The sequence below is a fragment of the Manis pentadactyla genome, chromosome 7, assembly GCF_030020395.1.
Source record: "Manis pentadactyla isolate mManPen7 chromosome 7, mManPen7.hap1, whole genome shotgun sequence".
NCBI classification, from domain to species: Eukaryota; Metazoa; Chordata; class Mammalia; order Pholidota; family Manidae; genus Manis; species Manis pentadactyla.
The window spans coordinates 50005816-50029663 of NC_080025.1; the positions used below are offsets into that span (position 1 = coordinate 50005816).

The 23848-nt window shown below is 42.3% G+C and overlaps 1 protein-coding gene across 3 annotated transcripts in view; it reads right to left on the bottom strand.

The window, feature by feature from the left end:
• Window positions 1-23848, bottom strand: part of HECW1 (HECT, C2 and WW domain containing E3 ubiquitin protein ligase 1) — a 374060-nt gene that overhangs the window by 170595 nt on the left and 179617 nt on the right. For all 3 annotated transcript variants that reach the window (XM_057504386.1, XM_036918894.2, XM_036918893.2), the window contains exon 4: window positions 23374-23481. In XM_057504386.1, the coding sequence (XP_057360369.1) occupies window positions 23374-23481 (108 nt within the window). The remainder of the gene's footprint in view (window positions 1-23373; window positions 23482-23848) is intronic.

A 23848-nucleotide genomic window follows, 5' to 3' on the forward strand; every position in this document is an offset into this window, starting at 1 on the left:
ACCCAGCGCCTCATGAAGGGGGTAAGATACAAGCCCCAGCCCAGTGGGACTAGAGCGCCCCTCACCCCAGCTCCCGCCAGGAGGAAAGGAGTCAGAGTGGGGAGGGAGAGGGAGCCCAGGACTGCTGAACACCTAGCCCCCGCCATCCGGACCAGAGCGCAAACACAATGCATGCGGGGGGTCCTGGATACTAGGGAAACAGGGCAGCAAGACTGGTGAGCGGGTGCCTGATGCCGGGGCCTGAGGACAAAGAAAAGCGAGTGTTTTTTTTTTTTTTTTTTAATTATTTATTTAATTTTTTTGTTGTTCTTGTTTTGTTTTGACAAGTGCTTTTTGGAAGTCTTAAAGGGGCAGGGGGGGACACTTAGTACAGAGGCAGGGAATCTTGGGATCTCTGGGCACTCTAACCCCTGGGACAGCAGGGAGCATGGAGGCCCCTTACGGAGTTAAATAGCCTCCCGGCCGCTCCCCCTCCAACACGGCTCCACCACTTTGGAGTAGCTGCCCGAGCCAGGCCACGCCCACAGCAACAGCGGAGATAAACTCCATAGCAGCTGGGCAAGAAGCAGAAGCCCTGTCTGCGTGCAGCTGCCCAGCACAAGCCACTAGAGGTCGCTGTTCTCCCAGGAGAGGAAGGCCACAAACCAACAAGAAGGGAAGTTCTACCAGCCATCACTCATTCCAGCTCATTTCTATCACCATGAAAAGGCAAAATTACAGGCAAACCAAGATCACAGAGGCAACACCAGAGAAGGAGACAGACCCAACCAGTCTTCCTGAAAAAGAATTCAAAATAAAAATCATAAACATGCTGATGGAGATGCAGAGAAATATGTAAGAGCAATGGGATGTAGTCCAGAGGGAGATCACAGATGCCAGGAAGGAGATCACAGAAGGGAAACAAACTCTGGAAGGATTTCTAAGCAGAATGGATAGGATGCAAGAGGCCATTGAAGGAAGAGAAACCAGAGAACAGGAATGCATAGAAGCTGACATACAGAGAGATAAAAGGATCTCCAGGAATGAAACAATATTAAGAGAACCGTGCGACCAATCCAAAAGGAACAACATCCGTATTATAGGGGTGCCAGAAGAAGAAGAGAGAGGAAAAGGGATAGAAAGTGTCTTTGAAGAAATAATTGCTGAAAACTTCCCCAAACTGGGGGAGGAAATAATCGAACAGACCACGGAAATACACAGAACCCCCAACAGAAAGGATCCAAGGAGGACAACACCAAGACACATAATAATTAAAATGGCAAAGATCAAGGACAAGGAAAGGGTTTTAAAGGCAGCTAGAGAGAAAAAGGTCACCTATAAAGGAAAACCCATCAGGCTATCAGACTGCTCGACAGAAACCCTACAGGCCAGAAGAGAATGGCATGATATATTTAATACAATGAAACAGAAGGGCCTTGAACCAAGGATAATGTATCCAGCACGACTATCATTTAAATATGATGGCGGGATTAAACAATTTCCAGACAAGCAAAAGCTGAGGGAATCTGCTTCCCACAAACCACCTCTACAGGGCATCTTACAGGGACTGCTCCAGATGGGAGCACTCCTAGAAAGAGCACAGAACAAAACACCCAACATATGAAGAATCGAGGAGGAGAAATAAGAAGGGAGAGAAGAAAAGAATCTCCAGACAGTGTATATAACAGCTCAGTAAGCGAGCTAAGTTAGGCAGTAAGATTCTGAAGAGGCTAAACTTGAACCTTTGGTAACCACGAACTTAAAGCCTGCAATGGCAATAAGTACATATCTTTCAATAGTCACCCTAAATGTAAATGGACTTAATGCACCAATCAAAAGACACAGAATAATAGAATGGATAAAAAAGCAAGACCCATCTATATGCTGCTTACAAGAATCTCACCTCAAACCCAAAGACATGCACAGACTAAAAGTCAAGGGATGGAAAAACATATTTCAGACAAATAACAGAGAGAAGAAAGCAGGGATTGCAGTACTAATATCAGACAAAATAGACTTCAAAACAAAGAAAGTAACAAGAGATAAAGAAGGACACTACATAAAGATAAAGGGCTCAGTCCAACAAGAGGATATAACCATTCTAAATATATATGCACCCAACACAGGAGCACCAGCATATGTGAAACAAATACTAACAGAACTAAAGGGGGAAATAGACTGCAATGCATTCATTTTAGGAGACTTCAATACACCACTCACCCCAAAGGATAGATCCACCAGGCAGAAAATAAGTAAGGACACGGAGGCACTGAACAACACAGTATAACAGATGGACCTAATAGACATCTATAGAACTCTACATCCAAAAGCAACACGATATACATTCTTCTCAAGTGCATATGGAACATTCTCCAGAATAGACCACATACTAGCCCACAAAAAGAGCCTCAGTAAATTCCAAAAGATTGAAATTCTACCAAACAATTTTTCAGACCACAAAGATATAAAACTAGAAATAAATTCTACAAAGAAAACAAAAAGGCTCACAAACACATGGAGGCTTAACAACATGCTCCTAAATAATCAATGGATCAACGAACAAATTAAAATAGAGATCAAGGAATATATGGAAAGAAATGACAACAACAACACTAAGCCCCAACTTCTGTGGGATGCAGCGAAAGCAGTCTTAAGAGGAAAGTATATAGCGATCCAGGCACACTTGAAGAAGGAAGAACAATCCCAAATGAATAGTCTAACATCACAATTATCAAAACTGGAAAAAGAAGAACAAATGAGGCCTAAAGTCAGCAGAAGGATGGACATAATACAGATCAGAGAAGAAATAAACAAAATTGAGAAGAATAAAACAATAGCAAAAATCAATGAAGCCAAGAGCCGGTTCTTTGAGAAAATAAACCAAATAGATAAGCCTCTAGCCAAACGTATTAAGAGAAAAAGAGAATCAACAAAAATCAACAGAATCACAAATGAGAACGGAAAAATCACGACAGACTCCACAGAAATACAAAGAATTATTAAAGACTACTATGAAAACCTATATGCCAACAAGCTGGAAAACCTAGAAGAAATGGACAACTTCCTAGAAAAATACAACCTTCCAAGACTGACCAAGGAAGAAACACAAAAGTTAAACAAACCAATTACGAGCAAAGAAATTGTAACAGTAATCAAAAAACTACCCAAGAACAAAACCCCCGGGCCGGACAGATTTACCTCAGAATTTTATCAGACCCACAGAGAAGACATAATACCCATTCTCCTTAAATTTTTCCAAAAAATAGAAGAAGAGGGAATACTCCCAAACTCATTCTATGAAGCCAACATCACCCTAATACCAAAACCAGGCAAAGACCCCACCAAAAAAGAAAATTACAGACCAATATCCCTGATGAATGTAGATGCAAAAATACTCAATAAAATATTAGCAAACCGAATTCAAAAATATATCAAAAGGATCATACACCATGACCAAGTGGGATTCATCCCAGGGATGCAAGGATGGTACAACATTTGAAAATCCATCAACATCATCTACCACATCAACAAAAAGAAAGACAAAAACCACATGATTATCTCCATAGATGCTGAAAAAGCATTTGACAAAATTCAACATCCATTCATGATAAAAACTCTCAGCAAAATGGGAATAGAGGGCAAGTACCTCAACATAATAAAGGCCATCTATGATAAACCCAAAGCCAACATCATACTGAACAGCGAGAAACTGAAAGCTTTTCCTCTGAGATCGGGAACTAGACAGGGATGCCCACTCTCTGCACTGTTATTTAACGTAGTACTGGAGGTCCTAGCCACGGCATTCAGACAAAACAAAGAAATACGAGGAATCCAGATTGGTAAAGAAGAAGTTAAACTGTCGCTATTTGCAGATGACATGATATTGTACATAAAAAACCCTAAAGACTCCACTCCAAAACTACTAGAACTGATATCGGAATACAGCAAAGTTGCAGGATACAAAATTAGCACACAGAAATCTGTAGCTTTCCTATACACTAACAGTGAACCAATAGAAAGAGAAATCAGGAAAACAGTTCCATTCACAATTGCATCAAAAAGAATAAAATACCTAGGAATAAACCTAACCAAAGAAATGAAAGACCTATATCCTGAAAACTACAAGTCACTCTTGAGAGAAATTAAAGGGTACACTAACAAATGGAAACTCATCCCATGCTTGTGGCTAGGAAGAATTAATATCGTCAAAATGGCCATCCTGCCCAAAGCAATATACAGATTTGATGCAATCCCTATCAAATTACCAGCAAAATTCTTCAATGAACTGGAACAAATAATTCAAAAAGTCATATGGAAACACCAAAGACCCCGAATAGCCAAAGCAATCCTGAGAAAGAAGAATAAAGTAGGCGAGATCTCACTCCCCAACTTCAAGCTCTACTACAAAGCCATGGTAATCAAGACAATTTGGTACTGGCACAAGAACAGAGCCACAGACCAATGGAACAGATTAGCGACTCCAAACATTAACCCAAACATATATGGTCAATTAATATTTGATCAAGGAGCCATGGACATACAATGGCGAAATGACAGTCTCTTCAACAGATGGTGCTGGCAAAACTGGACAGCTACATGTAGGAGAATGAAACTGGACTATTGTCTAACCCCATACACAAAAGTAAATTCACAATGGATCAAAGACCTGAATGTAAGTCATGAAACCATTAAACTCTTAGAAAGAAACATAGGCAAAAACCTTTTAGACATAAACCTGAGTGACCTCTTCTTGAACATATCTCCCCGGGCAAGAAAAACAACAGCAAAAATGAACAAGTGGGACTATATTAAGCTGAAAAGCTTCTGTACAGCAAAAGACATCATCAATAGAACAAAAAGGAACCCTACAGTATGGGATAATATATTTGAAAATGATAGATCCGGTAAAGGCTTGACGTCCAAAATATATAAAGAGCTCACCCACCTCAACAAACAAAAAACAAACAATCCAATTAAAAAATGGGCAGAGGAACTGAACAGACAGTTCTCCAAAAAAGAAATACAGATGGCCAACAGACACATGAAAAGATGCTCCACATCGCTAATTATCAGAGAAATGCAAATTAAAACTACAATGAGGTATCACCTCACACCAGTGAGGATGGCAACCATCCAAAAGACAAACAACAACAAATGTTGGCGAGGCTGTGGAGAAAGGGGAACCCTCCTACACTGCTGGTGGGAATGTAAACTAGTTCAACCATTGTGGAAAGCAGTATGGAGGTTCCTCAAAATGCTCAAAGTAAACTTACCATTTGATGCAGGAATTCCACTCCTAGGAATTTACCCTAAGAACGCAGCAACTCAAGTTTGAAAAAGACAGATGCACCCCTATGTTTATTGCAGCACTATTTACAATAGCCAAGAATTGGAAGCAACCTAAGTGTCCATCAGTAGATGATTGGATAAAGAAGATGTGGTACATATACACAATGGAATATTACTCAGCCATAAGAAGAAAACAAATCCTACCATTTGCAACAACATGGATGGAGCTAGAGGGTATTATGTTCAGTGAAATAAGCCAAGCAGAGAAAGAGAAATACCAAATGATTTCACTCATCTGTGGAGTATAAGAACAAAGGAAAAACTGAAGGAACAAAACAGCAGCAGAATCAGAGAACCCAAGAATGGACCTAATAGTTACCGAAGGGAAAGGGACTGGGGAGGATGGGTGGGTAGGGAGGGATAAGGTGGGGGGAAGATGAAGGGGGTATTAAGATTAGCATGCATAATGGGGGGAGTGGGAGAAAGGGGAGGGCTGTACAACACAGAGAAGACAAGTAGTGATTCTACAGCATTTTGCTATGCTGATGGACAGTGACTGTAAAGAGGTTTATAGGGGGGACCTGGTATAGGGGAGAGCCTAGTAAACATAATATTCTTCATGTAATTATAGATTAATGATAACAACAACAACAAAAAAAGATAGGAAAGGGGGATTACTCCCTGATAGGATAAAACTAACTAAATCAACGATTAATGCATGCTTTAAATATCCTTAATTTTGATCATTTAAAGGGTGTCATATGATCAGCTACGGAAGTACATTTTTCTGATAATATTCCTTTCTCTTAAAAAGAAAAAAAAGCAGTTCCTGTGTGGTGACCTCCAATAAGTTCTTCACAGTGATATAAAGGGCATATCAAAGTTTGGGCAAAGGGTGTGTTTGTGTTTATACAGAGGATCAAAGCCTAATTTGGCTACCCAGAAAACGAACTAAGATACGATATGAAGAAGAAGTTCCAACATCAACGTACTCTGGAAGAGTCATTCCAGAAGATGATCATCAAAAAACTTCAACAAAGATCCTGGCGCTATTGCAGTTGTAGCTGCATTCATCCCACTGGTTCCTGGAATTGCCATCGGAATGAAGAAGGAGACATCTAAGCTGGCCTGTGCATACAGTAAAACAACAAATTTGACTGGATCTATACTATTGGAACTCAACCAAGAATTAGGAGAAGTGCAAGTTGCAGCGCTCCAAAATCTTACAACTACAGACTATCTACTGTTAAAAGAACATATGGGATGTGAACAGTTCCCAGGAATGTGTTGTTTTAATTTGTCTGATTTTTCTCAAACTATTCAAATTCAGTTAGACAATATCCATCATATCATAGATAAGTTTTCACAAATGCTTAGGGTGCCTAACTGGTTTTCTTGGTTTCACTGGAGATGGCTGGTAATTGTAGGTCTGCTTTGGTTATGTAACTGTATTCCTATTATGTTAATGTGTGTGTGCAATTTAATTAGTAGTTTAAAACCTATACATGCTTAACTTACTCTACAAGAAGATATGTCAAAGAAATAATCAATCTTCCCATGTTTTCTTCCGTCTGCTACTTCTATAGCTTTTCTTCTTCCTTCCTAATTATAACCCTTAAATAGAATTCGTGCCTCAGATCGAATTTACCGAGTATCATAATTCTTCCAAGTGGTAAAGATACCTCAAGACAAATGCTGGGCATAAAAGCCACAGGGCATAAATCTGCAAAGTAAAAAGCTAACCTTTTTAAACAATATTGCTTCTCTCTCACTTACCAACTTTACATTTCCCTGTATGGCCCCAGAAGATGACTGGTTAGCCAGAGACGGGTAAGATTCCTCAAGGGAGGAACAACCTAAGACAGGCACAGGTGCAGGGGGGCCATCAGGTGAGAAATTGGGGATCAACCGAAGTGAGGCTTAGAACCTCACCCCCCCTGTTTTGAGAGAAATCTTCTGCATACGTGGATGTTTTGTTGCCCTTGTCTAGCTTGGATTAATACTGAGTGTATAGGCACACACCTGATCATCTACATTTGCTTTCTTACAGCACTAAACTATGTTTTCTACCTTTATCTTGCATCTACCTACCACTTCAACATTTTATTAAACAAAAAATAATAATAATAATAATAAAGGATAAATGTAGGATTCACATATAAATCAAGTATAAAATCAAACGAATATTCATATTTGACCTGATTGTTTATAGTTCATAATGCGTGATCAAAACCAAAAGTTTCTGTGATGACTGCCCTTGTACTGTTCACCATGTAAGAACTTATTCACTTTGTAAGAATTTGTTCACCATGTTAGAACTTGTTTGTTATGCTTCAGAAGATCGGAGACTGATGAGAATTAGGCTTGGCGTGGATTAATGATTGTGCATTGAGTCCCCTATACAGAATTTTATTGTTATTAACAACCATTTGATCAATAAATATGAGAGATGCCCTCTCAAAAAAAAAAAAAAGGGCTCTGATAAATCCTTCATGATTCGAGTTTGAACCCTGAACAGTGGAAGAGATACACTGTTGAGAAGTGAGATATATCATTCCTAGCCCTTGAAATCATTTCAAGTCTGGAAATTCAATTGAGGTTATTCTGGGTTGCTAAATGTAGTATAGGAAGAAATATGAATCCTCACAGGAAGAAAAATAAAATTATCCTAAGCCTCAAATTATTTCCACAAGTTTTCATTTGCAAAGTCCAGGTCTCAATTAAAATTGACCAGGCATATGCAAAGACAAGGCAATGCAAAAAAAATACCAACAGGAAAAGCAAGCATTATAAGCAGAATCAGCACTTCCAGGTATTGGAGGTATTAAGCTTTACTGAATATATCCTGAAAACATTCAAGGAAATAAAAGACAAGATTGAAAACACTGGCAAAGTATGAAGTCTGTGAAAAAGAACCAGACAGAAGTACTGGATCTGAAAAACTACAGTTTGAAATAGTGTACTCAATGGATGGGTTTAAAGTAGCTTAAACAAAATACAGAAGAAAATTTAAAGAATTGGGACACAATACAGAATGAAGCATGCAAAGAATAAGGATATGAAATATGGAGGATGAATAAAAAACACAGGTGATATTGGTGGGTGATCTAAAATACACGTAAATTTGAATCCAAAAGGGAGAAGGAAGAGACAAGGGTGGGGTGCTAAAGCTAAAAATTCCCCAAGAGTTATGAAAGACATCAAACTATTGATTCAAAAACCCCTATGAACCAAAAAGAACACAGCACTCAGGCGTCACTGTGAAACTTCAAAAAGAAGAGAAAAATCACATCATCAGCCAATGAAGGAAAGAGCTGGATGGCTTGAGTAACAATTAGACTGACAGATGACTTCTCAACATTAAAAAAATAATGGAAGACAAAGGAGTGACAGCTTCAAAGTACTGAAAAGATAACTGTCAGTATAGAATTCTGCAACCGGTAAAAATATCTTTAAGAAGCAGGTGATTACTTCTATCCTGTCCAGACATTGCACAGATTGCGAGCACTGTAAATATCTGCACTTGACAGCAAGTTCTTAGCTATCCGTATGTTACAGTATCTGCAAAGCAGAAATGCCCAGATCTTAGGAACCAGTGTGATCAGACCTGATGAGTTAGACAGAAATCTGGATTAGCCCAGTTAGTGAAATGCTTTCTATTATGAATCAATCACTTATATGTGCAGAAAGAAACAAATTATCTGTGCGGTAACAGTCTCTCATAAGAACAATGAGCTTAAATAGACAATATTTCATTTATAAAATTGGTGTGAGACATACATAAACTGTACTCTCAAAATCCAGAAAAATAATTTTAACTCAAGAAGCTATAATCACTGTGAGTCAGTCTCAACAGTTATGTCCAAGGAGTAACAGAAAGTACATCTTTAAAATCCCAGAGATCAAGAAGCAATGGAATAATAAGATATAAATTAAATTTTGAGCCTGAGCTAAATATTAACTTCAGTAAGAGGAAACAGCAAGAGCAGTACTTTCAAAAAAAATAATCAATATTAAAAACTTAGATCCTCCCAGTCTTCCCTACTTGGCAATAGGTCCATTTGCATTTTTTTAATTTAAAAATATGCTTAAATGGATTTCAAGAAATAAACAGCTTAGAGAAAGGCTGTGACTTTTGATCAAAACAAAAGAAAGGGTGAAGGACTTCCTGATAAATGGAATTAGTGTTCAGTGACACAGTATCTAACATTGAAGATTTCACTATCTATGTAAAGATTTAACAATGGAAAAATTATTTTAATTTAAAACTGATATTGCCTGTTGGGTCTCCTTAAGGCAAAGTTTTAAAGTTTCTTATGCATGGGGCCCTGGTTTTGGACGAATGCCAGAATAAAGCAGCCACCTTTTATATGTTTTTCCTGTTACAGTTAATTTCAGCATCTTGCATCCAAGAACTCATTCCAATGAAGAAATCATATATAAGTTTAAAATCCATATTAAGTAGTACCAAAAAACTATGCTCTATTATCAGCCCTGGAAAGCATGGTGTTTTTACTTGGTACTCAAATGGTATTTTTTTAGTAAAATTCTCATTAGGGCAAGAAATGAGTTCTAACAGAAAAAATACTCTTATTGTTTTACAGAATATCATATTGAATAGACAAAATTTTATAATCTGATGAAGATATCCTCTTAGTTGGACAGGCATTTCCAGAAGTGACTTAGAATGATGTATTATGGACTGGTCATATTAACTTTGTAATTTGAAAACAACTGAAAAAAATGAAGTCATACATTTTGAATAGACAGAGATGTTTGCATCCTTAAGTATTTCATATTTGCCTTATAAAAACTTCCATGTGGTATGGAGAAGACAAGTAATGACTCTATAGCATTTTACTACACTAATGGACAGCGACTGCAATGGGGTGGCAGGGGTGACTTGATAATATGGGTGAATGCTGAAACCACAATATTGCTTGTGTGAAGTTTTCATTAAGATTGTATATCAATGATATATTAATTTTAAAAAAAGTGATAAAGTCATGTTTCTCTAATAGCAAAATTATGATGGATTACTTGAGTGAAATATGGTAAATGATATATATTTTTTAACATGAAGAACTGAATATTATTTGACTAATTTCCTATTAAACAGCAGCAAAAATCCTGTTAGTGCTTTCAAATATGGTACCACAGCACAAGTAGGAGACTGATCCAAATGAACTATTATTGAAATGACACTGGAACTTTACAGGAAATACTTATTTCATGGGCTAGAGGGCCAATTCTAAATTCAAAAACAATGCAATGAATGTATTTTGTTTCCTACTTCAGTGCTGATTATTATCATCCCCACACAAGTGTTTCTGATCCCTGGGATCATTGCATGTGCAGCATCTGCTAAATGGCAACTAGAACACTTCCTCTTCCTGCTAGGATAGAGTAATTGTAACAGATTAATGTCTCTGCTGCTAACTAGATAAACTGATTTTAAAACAAAGTGTTTAAGGCACTGCATAACAATGGAAGCAAGAAGAACTACAGATTCAGGACAGGGGAGAAAACTGAGCTGAGCTGAGAGCCCTTTTCCCTGGTGGCACAGAACCAGCAGAGCTGCTGGTGGTCATGTGGAGCCAGAGTGGCTGGAGGCTTCAAATACCCATCTGGTTTCCCTTCAGACATCTGTGAAATCCTGAGCTTTTAGGGCATGAGACTAAACCTGAGCCATGAAAACATCTGAAAAATAGAGCTAAAATCTTCTCTCTTGATACTGAGACCTGGCAGTGAGATAGTAAAGGAAAGGGTCCCTAGAGAGGGCTTGCCAGGAACAGGGGGAGCTAGAGGGAAGCTGAATTAGGGGGAGACATAAGCTCATCTTCTCATGGGCCAAAGCGATCAGCACCCCCAGAAAGGGTTTGTCTCTTCCTCAGCTAGAAGTGCAAGGATATACTGGGGCAAAGGTGTAAGTACATGAAGGGCAGGGTTTTGGAGAATGTGCAGGTGAAGGGAGGAAGCAGAGTCAGCATTACTTTTAAAATGAACTGTTTATGGTCAGGGAGAGGATTTTGAACATTGCCTTTTAAAACTGGATTAAGGTGAGAACCACAAATGAATGTCAGGGGCCTACTTCAGAAGATCTAACCGATGTACGGGTTTCATGACAGTGGGGCAAGAGATGTAATGAATGCACTGACGCAGTAAAGCAGGTCGGGGCTCTAGCACATGGCATTCAGGAGGCTGGGAGGGTAACAGCACTACTTTGGGCTGACTGTCCTTGCCCACACACTGACCTTAGGGATGGTAGTACAGGGCAGGGTGTACTTCTGGGATGTGGTCCCCTGACATTCCTGTGACCTTATTTAACAGGGATGATTCCTTACCAGCTCCAGGGGCAGCGCTCACACAGAAGTAGATGGAAAGAGCTCTCTGAAGTGGGTTTCTCTGGCAAGAAGTACAGGAATACACCCCAGCAGAGAAGGCTGCTGGGTCCCTGGATCCCCCTTTCCTCTCAGGGTGCCTCTTGTCTCCCCCTGCCCAGTTTTCCCTTGGATCTAGAAGACATCATAAACTTTCTCACAATTTGGTGCTTAGGACTAATTTAGTCATCTGCAGATGGAGCTGAATGACCATAGTTTTCTATGGGAGAATCTTGCAAGCTAGGGACACTCAGATCTGCAGTTCCAGGCCCCAGGAGAGCTCACCCATCATCTCAGCTCCCTAGAACATAGTTTCAGTGATGATTCAGAACCCATATAAAAATGCTAGCTGGTGGGGCATGCTACCTATTGAACTGGCTTGTTTTTTCCAGTTGCAGCTGATTCTGAGCTGGGATTCATTAACTGGATGCTGGGTCTCTTTAAGGGACCTAAGGCCAAGAAAACAGCCTTTACGACAAGCAAGTTCCTTTCCTGAAAATGGCACACACTGCACTCCTTTGATGTGGGATTTCATGAAAAAAAAAAAGATATTTACATGTTTGGAATTTACTGGTATTGTTGCCATTTGGGAAAAACTCACTTCTGAGTTGGAGGCATTGATCTTGACTATTTGGCGGACTTGGGGAGGCCATGCAGGAACAGCCTGCACCAGCAGAAGCTGCGGTGGGGCCGGTCAGTGTTAGGTCGGTTAGAAGAGAAAAAAGAAAAGAGTAAGGCGCCCCCGCTGTAGCGCCGGGTCCTGGCTCTGTGCCTTTCACCAGCCGGCAGGGCCCCCTTCCACACGCTGTCCAGCACGCGCGGTGCTGGCTGAACTGGAAGCTTCAGCATCTTATTCTGGAAGGCTCAGAGATGCGTCTGTGCCAGATGACCAAGAGGGAGGCGTGTGGAGGAGGAGAGGCGACAAAAGACCCCCACGCACACCAAATTCAGGCTGTCGGTGTGGGTGCACCCGTCAATAGCACTCGGTCCCAAATCCCTTACTTGAACACCTCTTCTAGATGGCAGGCATCACAGGCTTTAAGAATTCTTCCTGCCACGCATCCGGCTTAGCTCCGTGTCCACGTCAGCATGGATCTTCCCATAAGCTTCGCTTTATCCTCCCATTTCGTGCAAAGGTACCAGAGAACCTTTCCTGACTCCCTATGGTGTTCCGGGTTCCCGCCGCGCGGTACGTTTGTCGCAGCCGCCAGGACCTGCCGACAGGGGGCGCTGCAAGGCGCTGCGCCCCGGAGGCCGGGAGGCGGGAGCGGAGCCGCAGACGCGCCGCCCGGCCCGCGCAAGCCCCAGGGGGCTGATCTTTCAAGAGTCCAATTCCTGTAAGAATTTGCTTTGCGCGCTTGTAAGGTCACTGTGATCCCTTCTTCTGTGTCAAAGACCTGGAGCTTCCATTTAACTGGTTCTTAAGTTTCAATGTTCATTTTTGATGGTGAGTTCACCTGAAATGTATTTTTCCCCAATTTGGGAGCTGCCTATGATTAGGCTGTAGGCTGCAGACAGAGTGGGGTCTAGCCGCTGATTACTTTGACTATTACTGTTTTTCCATATTCTTTTTGCCTTCTCTCTTCTGATGTTTTTTGTTTAAACATTGACACAATCCACTGTTCTCCCCAGAAAATTCCTTATTCTTTATATTCTTTTTAAATACTTAACTTTTCCTTCCTTAAAAGGTCAGTCAGACCTTCAAGGGTTAGTTTTCACTAGAACTCCATGTTCTGTTACAGAAAACTCACACTATAGAATGAGCCTTTTTTTTCAGAGGCAGCTATTAAGTAGTCTATAAAATGAGACAGAGAGATGAAGTGGTTCAATGTAAGAAAGTCTCATAAAAAGGCTTTGAACCTATAGGTTCAAATTTTTAAATTCCATATAAAAATAGGAGTGTTTCCTAGATGTCACTCTCTGGTAGAGAATGAAGTACTTATAACTGTATTTTCCCCAAGGATATGAGATACATCATGATTAAATTCCTCCCTTACAAGATGAGTTCTCCAAGTTAAGCCTGTAGATCTTGAGCAATGAAAGAGATAGACCTCAGAGCTCCTTCTGGTGAAGCTGAAAAGAAAGACAATTAGCTCTGTTTTCCTTTTTTCCTGTCTTCATCCCTCACACAACAGCTGACAACCAATGGTGTGGGTCGAAATGCCAGCCAGGTCTTGCAAAATCTGGTTTGCTGGGAAAGAGGGAAACAGGGCTTAGAGTAGCAGATGCTGCAATGGGTCAGGCATTGTTTGCATTTCCTAGATTTTGTGGGTGTTGGGGGGTTTTGCAGTATTCTTGGGTACCATATATCAATTTTGGAATTTGGGGAAAGTGGGACTGAAGTCTGGATTAGTGAGAACTTGTGAGGAATTCCTACCTGTTATTTTATTTGGACTCTGGGTGCCCAAAGCCAGTGGGGACAATATAGTTGGCATCATTTGAAAATGGCCTTGGAGTTGACTTGGAGTTGGAGACCTGTCTTGGCTGATGTCTGAAACACCTGTGGGTAACCTCTGCAGGCTCAGAAGCCAAAAGAGAGAAATGTCAGTGGGGAATGAAGTAGAAAAAGGGAAAACTCCCCCCTTCCCACTGCTTTTCCAGCATTCATTTCCTGGGCCACATCAAGGGAGGAGTCGTCGCCACACTGGCTGGTTGGATTCCCAGTGCAGACTGGGCCATGTTTACTGGACAGTGGAGTCCTCTGCTTTAAAAGGTGGCACCTCTCTGCCACCTCCTTATTCCAAAGAGCTAGATAGGTCAATGGACTCTGCCTTCTCCTCCTGGGACCCTCTTGCCATATGTCTTGACCAGGGACTGCTCAGCTCCCTCCTCCCACCAACATTTTCTGTCTCTTCCTCAGATGGTTCATGGGTCATCTGGGGAAGAGAAGATAACCAGTTTGTATAAATCCTATGCTTCCTGCACAGGAGTTCTGAGCACTAACTTATCTCATGCATTCATTAATTGAGCAAGTATGTATTAAGCTCCTCTAAGGGGAGATGCTACTAGCAATAAAAAAATTAATTCAAAATGGTATCTAGTGTTGAAATTATGGATGAATTTACTAAATTATGGATGAATTTTACTTTGGTCTATTCCTCAAATTTTCTGCAAGGAACAAGTAAACTACTAAAAATGAGTACACAAATGGAATTCATACACACATAACAAATACACTGAAATGGGCAACATTTATGTGTGAAGAAGTGATTGAAATCCTGGATAGCCTCTGTCTTCTGATTTGACTTTCTCTACAGCTTTTCACGGTGGGGCCTACCGAGTTTCCCACTCAGAATCATCTGCATGGGAGACAGGCCAGACATTAGCCATTTCGACTTTCATTCCTCCGGTCAGGGATTTGCTAGCCCAGTGGCATCTGGGCTCTCACTTTGATGCTCACTTCCCTGCCAATCCCTCTGGGAGCTAAGCCTCCAGCACTGACTCCAGCACCAGAGTTCTAGCCAATATATCACCAGTGCCCCACCCTCCACGGCACCAGAATTCTGCCTGAACCCCGTCTCAGTGGTGGGATTGTTTCCTGCCTACTTAGACTTTATCAGGACATCGTGGTGGCTCAGAATAGGCTCTGAGATTTTACTGCCTAGGCTCGAGTCCCAGTCCCACCTTGTTTGTTACCTGTGGATCCTGCTGCATCACCTTCCTATACCTCTGATGTCTTATTAACAAAAAGGGAAAATAATGATCATCACCTAGGGTTTCCATGAAGATTAAATGGGGCAATACATGTGAGGTGCGCAGAGGTGACTGGCACATCGGGAGACTGCAGAGATGTCCGGTTTCTGCTGCTACTATTATCATGCCCCTATTCAGGACAGCAGCCTTGCCACAAATGATAGCCCAGGGGTCTTGTAAGCCATGCACAGATCCCCAGGGGCAAGCACAGGCCACCCCCTGGGATGGCTGCAGCCACCTTCATGCCCATCTGTCGTGTCTGTCTAATTGGACTCTGTGGTAGTCGACTTGCAATGCCCTTCAGACAGGGCCTCCCACCTGGCTGCAGGTCCAGACATGGTGTCTCAATTAGGTCAATCTCCCTTGTCTGTCCCACATACCCTGCTGCTAAATTTGGCTTCTCTGCCCTCACTGCCCAGGCCTGTATGAGGAAGCTACTGTGTCCCTGTCTCAGGGAGAATAAGAAGCACATGGTGCTCCCTCCTTCTCTTGTTGAGACCACTCTGGAGACAGAGCTCTGGTGCTGCTCAGCATCCTGATTGTTTCCAGCCCCATGTGTCTGTGATTTTGAGTACAAGAGGGATGGGGAGAATGCCTTTTCATGGAGTTCTACTTTGACTCCACCACATCTGTATGCCTACATGCTTTCAGTTTCTCCTTGTTTCCTTGTGAGGAAAACGGGCACTGTAGAGTGGTTGGCACAACACATCTTCCTCGTCTCCCTGTGCTCTTCCTGCCCACCCCCACTTGTGGGCATCTTGTCCGTACTGGGTCAAGGGCTTCCAGGAAAGGCCGGTCTCAGTAAGTCTTCTCTGCATCTTGTTCCTTCCGCTCCTTATGGACCTTCCATGTCCTGCATCTCCAATGTCCCCATAGGCTCTTTTCTGGGGCTGATGAGCACAGGTAGGTCAGCCTGGTTCAAATCCCGGCTGCACTGTCTCCTACATCTCTGGGAGACTAAGTTTTCTCCTCAAATTAATGGTGATGGCACCCATCTCATGGTGCTCCCATCAGCAGGAAATGAAAGGATGGAAGCTCTTTGTCATGACGTGGACACAGGTAAGCACTAAACAGGTGAGAACCCTTGGCTCTACAGCTCATTGCACTCAGTCTGTATGCACGCGCCAGCCCATCTCTATCCTGTTTCTCTGCTGCCCATCCACCTGCCATCTTTCTTATGAGTTCGTTGATTTTTTTTTTTTGGCAAACATCAGCACAGCTCCAAGTGGCAACCCTCTGCAGATGCACCTGGGCCCATGTCTCCGCACCCCTTCACTGGCACTCACCAGGTCGTGAGGACACCGCCTCCTTTCATAGTTTCTCTTCCCTTGACTTCCACAGCCCTGTTCTTTTGCTTCCCTGGTGCTACAGCTACTATGGCTGCATAACAATCTAACTGAAAATGTCACAGCAAACAACAGCTGGGTATTAGTATCTCTCAAAGCCCTGGGAGGTGACTGGGCCCAGCTAGCAGCTCTCTCGGGGCCTAACATGCTGTTGCCATTGGTAACAGCTGGGCTGGACCTCTGCTGTTGCCTGGGAGGGCAGCTGGAGCGGCTGGGCTGGCCACATGCTCTCTCCATGCAGCTGTCTCAGGGCTCCAGGAAGCAGTGCTTTAAGGGGTAGGATGTGGGAGCCATCAGTGTCCCAGCACCTGAGCCTGGAAGCTGGCACAGTGTTCCTTCAGCATGGCAGCTTGCACAGGGTCACGGAACCCACTCAGACCCCAGGGAAGGGGACATGGACCCTGCCTCCTGATGAGAAGAGTGTCAAGGAGTTTGTGTCCACAATAAATCCTCCACATTGTTCCTTCTCTTCTCCCCTCCCATGTCCACTCCACCTGCTTCTCCTGCTTTCCGGGACTCCATTCTGAGCTCTCATCTACCCCAGCCTGTTCCCCCAGTGCCTTTATACCTTTGCGGGTGCTGTCCCTTGCCTAGAATGTCCCTTTTGCTTGGCCCCCAACACCAGTCCTTCGCACTGGCCAAGTCTGTTTACAAGCTCCTCTTATCCATAGGTGGTGATCAACTCTGTGCCCCAGGCCAGGTCAGGAGCTCCCTTCCGCTGACACAAGACACAGGCAGAAGTATGTATATGACCCCCTACTAGAATGTGAGAGCCTTGGGCAGGCAGGCACTGAGCCTTCGCCTCTAGCTCTGAGGCACTGGAGCCCAGCACAGTCCCCAGCAGGCCTCCAGAACTATAGGGTTAACAGAGGCAGACGAAGGTGTATATTCTCTCATTGACAAGGCAACTCAAGGTTAATCCAGAAAAATTTCAGTTTGGGTTAATAGGACCTTTGACCATTTCTCTGTGTTGATTAAGAGTTTCCATCTCATTGGGAGACTGATGCACATCCAGCTGGAAGCCAGCTCTATCTGTATTGCTGCAGTCTGAGCTGTGTGACTGGTTATGTCCTTCTAGCTGCTTTCCATAATAATGCTTAGTTGCTCTTTGTATGGTCTGTTATCTAATGTGAGAGACTGACACCTCTGCAGACTGTAGACTGATTCTGATGCTCCAGATGCAGTGGAATATTTGACATTAAGAAGAGACTGCACACCACAGTTAGGCTTGTCATACTTGGTGGATGGAAGAGGAGCCTCCTGCATATCTCCCCACTCCTCTGACCTGTCTTCCCCCTGAACCCCTGCCCTCGCACTGCCCCACTCCCGCTGTCTCTCTGGCCCTGTTCAGTCAGAGCCACTGCACCCTTCAGTTGGCCTCCAGCAGCTCATATTCTGTATGACTATCTTCATTCTGGTCTGAGGAAGAGTGAGTGGTTGTGTATTTGGTGATTGGATTCCTTCTTCTACCATTCCAGCAGGCTTCTCTCCAGCAAGATTCTTCCTTTTAGGCTTTTTAAGCAAAATGTGGAGGAACTAAGGAAGGGAGGAAGAGCAGAATGAGTGTGAGCTATGATCAGGCTGGAATTATGGAGAAAGTTAGGAAGGAGGGATGCCTGGAGAATTGTGTGGTGCAAGGACACTGAAAAGAGGAAAATGAACTCTAGGAGTATTGCTGTGAAATATGTATATTCTTTTCTCAAATTTTCAGAAATATAAGTAATAACGCAAGTCAACTGAAATTACTTTGTGATTGTTGTAAAGTGCAATTTTGACCATTATTTCCCTACAGGATAGTTTTAAACAGGATGAGCGATGGCTTCCGTGGAATTATATAATACAAATGACACAATAATGTAAATGCCCATTTCTTGTAAATATTTATATGGAGCCATACTTGTTCCTTATGGAAAACCTGTGGAGCAGTGTGATTGTCATAAGACTGTGTTTAGTCTCCCCAAGTAGACTTCAGACTCCTTGAGGGCTGAGAGCCTATGACTCAGATGCTTATTATAGAACAAATGGAGACATCTCCCTGGAAATCACAGAGCAGTGATCAGGAATGGCAGCCCACAGTGCGGTTGTCAGCCATACCAGCTCTAAAAATAGAGGAGTCTCGGGGAGAATATGCACAGATCCAACTAAAATGTGTCACCTTAGCCATCTGGATGGTCGACCTTATCAGATCTGTCTGATCATTGGGCTGGGTAGCTTTCCGGCTCCAGCAGCGCCCACCCTCACTCTGCTGTGTTGCTGGAAAGGAGAAAGCACGTGCCAGAAATGCTAATGAGGGTAGCCAGTGATTCTCCCAGAGCTACGCTTTCCCATTGCTGCCCTTCATCTCCAACCATGGAAGCCATTCAATTCACAGTTGTCACCAAGACACCAACACGTCCATTCCCAGTGGAGAAATGCAAAGTGAAATGTGTCCTGCTCTGACCCCACTCAGAGCTGCACTGCGATCCCTCACCCAAAGCCTTCTGCATGCATAGTGCACCTGGCCATACCAGACACGTGGCTGGTACTCACAGGGTGAATCAGTTCACCTTGGGGTCACCTTGTGGGGAATGTACGTTAACTTCATTTGTTAGATGGATAAACAGAATGGGTCACATCAGGGTGGACCCTGAGCCCACGTGCCTTTCACTCGGGCCCCCTGCCAAAGGGTTGGGTGAGGACACAAATCTTCATGTCCTCCCACTTGCGTGAATATCACTTTGCTGTGCTTGATTGGTGTCCTTAAAAACTCACAGCAGGATGAGGTGCTTAGATTGAATGTCATGTGTAATCAGGGGCCACTGTGTGTTTTTTGACTTTTGGATGATGTGATGGGAAAGGATTTGGAAATGATGTGCTGAAAAGGGGCTTGAGGGATGTTTTTCTGACAAAGGCAGGGAGTGATGAGGTCTGAGCCAGCAGTTCTCAGGGTGTGAATCTGGGAGCAGGGCAGAGCAGGGGAAGAGGCTACATGTGAGTGACCAACCCGGAGGCGAGGCAGAAGCTGGTGACAGCCGTGCTGAGCCAGGGGCCGTAAGCCGCAGCAAGGCAGAGCAGCAGGACTGAAGATCTCTGGATCACAGCCAGATAGCTGTGAGAAGGCAGTGATCGTGACTGTGGTGCTCATGACAGCGAACATGACGGGCCATGGGAGCAGGTGGGAAAGCAGGTCCCTGTGGGAGACTTCTGGCCCTCATCAGTGGCTGTTCCAGGCACGCTACCCTTCTACCTGCTGATGGGGAGCTACAGGGAACGGGGGCTACAGGTAGCAGATTTGGGCCAGAGATCAACAAAGATGGCTTCCCTGCAGAATCACTGCCTCTGGCCGCTGTTTCTTGGCAATGCAAGCTTGACTTTGAGAGGCTTCTCATGGGAGCACACAGTCAGCAAGGACTGGTTTAACTCCAGTTGAAGGCTTGAGACTGGCTGGATGAGCATCACTGCGCTTATTAAAAAATAGTATTTTAGTTACTGTTATGACACAACGTGATAGGATGGGTAAAGCTAAAATTTCACCAGTTCTTTCTTTTGTCAGTATTAAAATTTGGGTCTTTACAGTTCTCACATTACAGCAATTATTCTATAGGCAAATAGCCAGACACCCACTAGGGAAAACTTATGCCAGGGAATAGGAAATGACTCAGGCTTCACTGTCTTTTGTATTTTATTATGCATGGAACTCCTTGGGGAGTCCAGAAAATATCTGTTTTTGTATGTTCCTAATTTGATGGTACTTTCAAAGTCTGATTTAGTCAGACCTTTAAAAAACATGTATAAATCAATAGCAATTACCTAATTCTAAACTGAATCATAATCCCAAAAGAAATGTGCTATTCGGACATTATGGACTCCAGCTAATCAGCAATATACTCCCACTGTCCTAAAAGGGAGAAATAAAGAGAAAAAATGGGAAGTAAAAATAAAATAAAACCTCATTTATTTTCATATTTTAATTTAACCCCCAGGTAGAAAGAATGACCTGTTGTACTTTAACATTTAAAGTTGGGCCACTATTCAAAGTTTGCAAAATTACTTTTAATTTTACGAAGGCATGATTAAATTACCAATTAGATTAGTGTGTTTATTACTACCTAGAGATGGCAAAGTCTTATTTTTTATTCATAACAAAACCTTCTGCAATCTTTTGGATAATGACCTGGATTCTGCATTATTATTATGACAAGAGGACCTTTGTGGCTTTGATGTGTTAATGAAGGACAGTCACTTGGAACATTTTGTACATCCAATGTCTTCCTCTTTGTTAACTTGGCACATTTTCAATCACAATTTTCAAAAATGTGAACCATTTCTCATTTTAAAAATATAAATTCATAGCATATTATATATAATGCATTCAGACTCCTAAACTATACATCATTATAGCATTTTAATTTATTTGATTTACATGTATGCCTTGAGTTAATATCTAATCATTTGCAAACTCAATTAAACTTTGTCTTGATGAATTTTGACTTTTTGAAAAATTACATTACATTTGTATAGCATAATACATTCTTAGTATATTGATCTCTCATTTGATATATTTGCAAGAATATAAATATCCATCTTTTCAATTTCACTTTCATCCACTTTCCCAAAACAGTTAGATATTCTTAGTCTAGTAGATTTTATATATTTTACAGGGCTGTTATAATAGCTTTCTAATGATATTTAAAGTGTGTCTTCATATGGCTGATGAAGATGATTAAATTAAATGGTTTGTTATTTGGGGTGAATATGCAGGAAATGTTCTAAATGTCACAGAAATCTTGAAGATTTGAAAGAAATGGCACTATTGCTGGCTTGATTTATACACAAATCTTAATTTTTTACATCCACTCAAGCAGAATGAAGAAACAGTTTAATTTCATATTATCCTTAATACACATTTCCTTGACTCTGAAAACATAAGAATTTGCAAGTTGTGTTCATTCCTGAGGCGATACTGTATTTTGACCCTAGTGGTGTCTATTTCTCAGTTAGAACCCCAAAGTGGAAAACGGGCATATAGTAAGGAAGGCCTCTCCCATTCATCTTCCAGTGGAGACTGGGGCATTCTGTCTGCTTTTATGTCTAATGTTCATTGACAACCGAAGTTTTTACCTTTTCTGTTCTTACTGGCATTTGGAAAGTTTTTTAGGTACCACTAGGGGGAGCCCATCTTTACCCCTAAATCAAATTCACCCAAGTTCTTCCTGTTAAATGAATGATGTTTTTAGTGGTGTAGGGGAAGATACTGGTGTGGTCAGGGCAAAGGAGGACATGCTGGGAGGATGGAGAAGTAGGGTTGAGGGAAGAGGGTGAGTTGTGCTGGGGTTTGGAAGCTGGGCAGAGAGGTTTCAGCTGACAGCTGGGAAAGCAAAGCCATGAGGCTTTGGGGCAGATGGTAGCAGAATCAGGTTCAAGGCATTTTGTCTGGTATCAGGATGCAGGATGGATTAGAGGGGAGAAAAGCTAGAGCCGGGGAGGTACGTATTAAGGAAAAGAAGATCTCTTACTGGGAATTTCATTATGCTTAGCAATCACATCCCATGAGGTCAGTCTCCCCTACACCCAGCAGTGTCTAATCTCCTGACTGTCTACCCATTGTGCTTGTGCTGATCCAAAAATAGGGGCACTGGTGTCAGTCTAGGAGTAGAGACACGGCAAAGTTCTAGAGGGCCGACACGAGGCCTTTCATCTTCAAATCTATTTTTTAGAATACAGAAGGTCTTACAAAATGTTCATTAAGTGAATAAAGGAAAATGAGGGTGAATAAAAATAGAAACAAAACATGCTAAAACATACAGGTTTTCTCAAACCACAAGTCAGATGATAATTGACAACTTTAAGTTTCTGGCCGTGCATCATTTCCTCTGAGAACTGGGCAGCTGGAACACTGACTATTCCATTTCCTTTCAGAATATTGAATGAACACTTGCTACAAACAGGAGATGCATGAAGGGATCTGTGCGTTTAGCACTCTCCAGTGCCCATGTGGGAGGGAAGGAGTTGTGGACCAAGGGTAATCTGTGTGCTCCTCCAGCTAGCAAACGTGAGGTGTATACAGTATGTCCTCATGTGGAGGGCAATGTGCCAGTTTGGGGACCTATATAGAAAATCCTTCCATAACTGTGAAAATCAGCTCTTTTCAAAGACAGAAGACAATTTTGGAAAATATCTCAATAAGATACACGATGACAAGCTTATATATCTAGAAATGTCAGTAGGTCAGAAAGCAAAGACACAGGCTGGCAGTAGTAATGTCTCAGCCCCATCCGGAGGAACAGTGGTCAACACCGAAGATCAGGGAAAAGTGTGGAAGATCACCACATGCTGGGGCCATGAGCCAGGAGTCCTGAAGGACTAGTCAAGCAAAGTCAAAACCAGACAACAGGATACAGAAGGGGCAATATAGCACCAGGGGAGCCATGAAGTGAAAGTTAAGGGACAAGAACTAAAAGGTCCTAAATCCAGAGGCTTATGAATGAACAGGAACCAAACTTTCCCTTGCAATTAAAGGAGTGGCCCTCTGGGCTGGTTTGGATGGCTGTTACAAAGCTCACCACTCACTATTTTTAAGCATTTCATTAAATCTACATCGCTTTTTAACATGGCATGTTTCTAAGTGGAGGCAATGCTACAGAATAAAGAACAAAGCAATTGAATTCTGCTTCCTCCTGAGCAACAGGAATGGGAAAAGTACTCACGTTCCACAAAGTAAGAGCTGGCATCAATCTTCCAGATGATCTGACCCCGATGAGAACCATTGACTCCACGGTTCTTATAGTCCAGAAAGTTTTCTGACAAGACCTCATCTATATTTCCAGGAAGGAAAGAAAACAGTAGAAAATCATATCAGATAACAGCGTATGCAGAAAAAAAGACAGGAGCAAAGGGTTTTAATGCCACCTCCAGTTTAAGAGAAGCAGCAGCACCTGGAATCAGAATCAGAGAGCTAGAAGCATCCTCAGGTGCCCTCAGGACCATCCCTTTTTAATGCAGGAATCTCTTCCCCACTCTGCAACACTCCTGGCAAGTGATCATCTAGCTGGTACCTAAACACCTCCAGAAACAGAGAAATAGTTCCTTCTATGGCAGTTTATTTCATTTCAAATAGCTCTTACCTGTGTGAAATCCCAGCATGGAAAGCTTGCTTCTAAAACTTTCATTAACTGTTCCCTA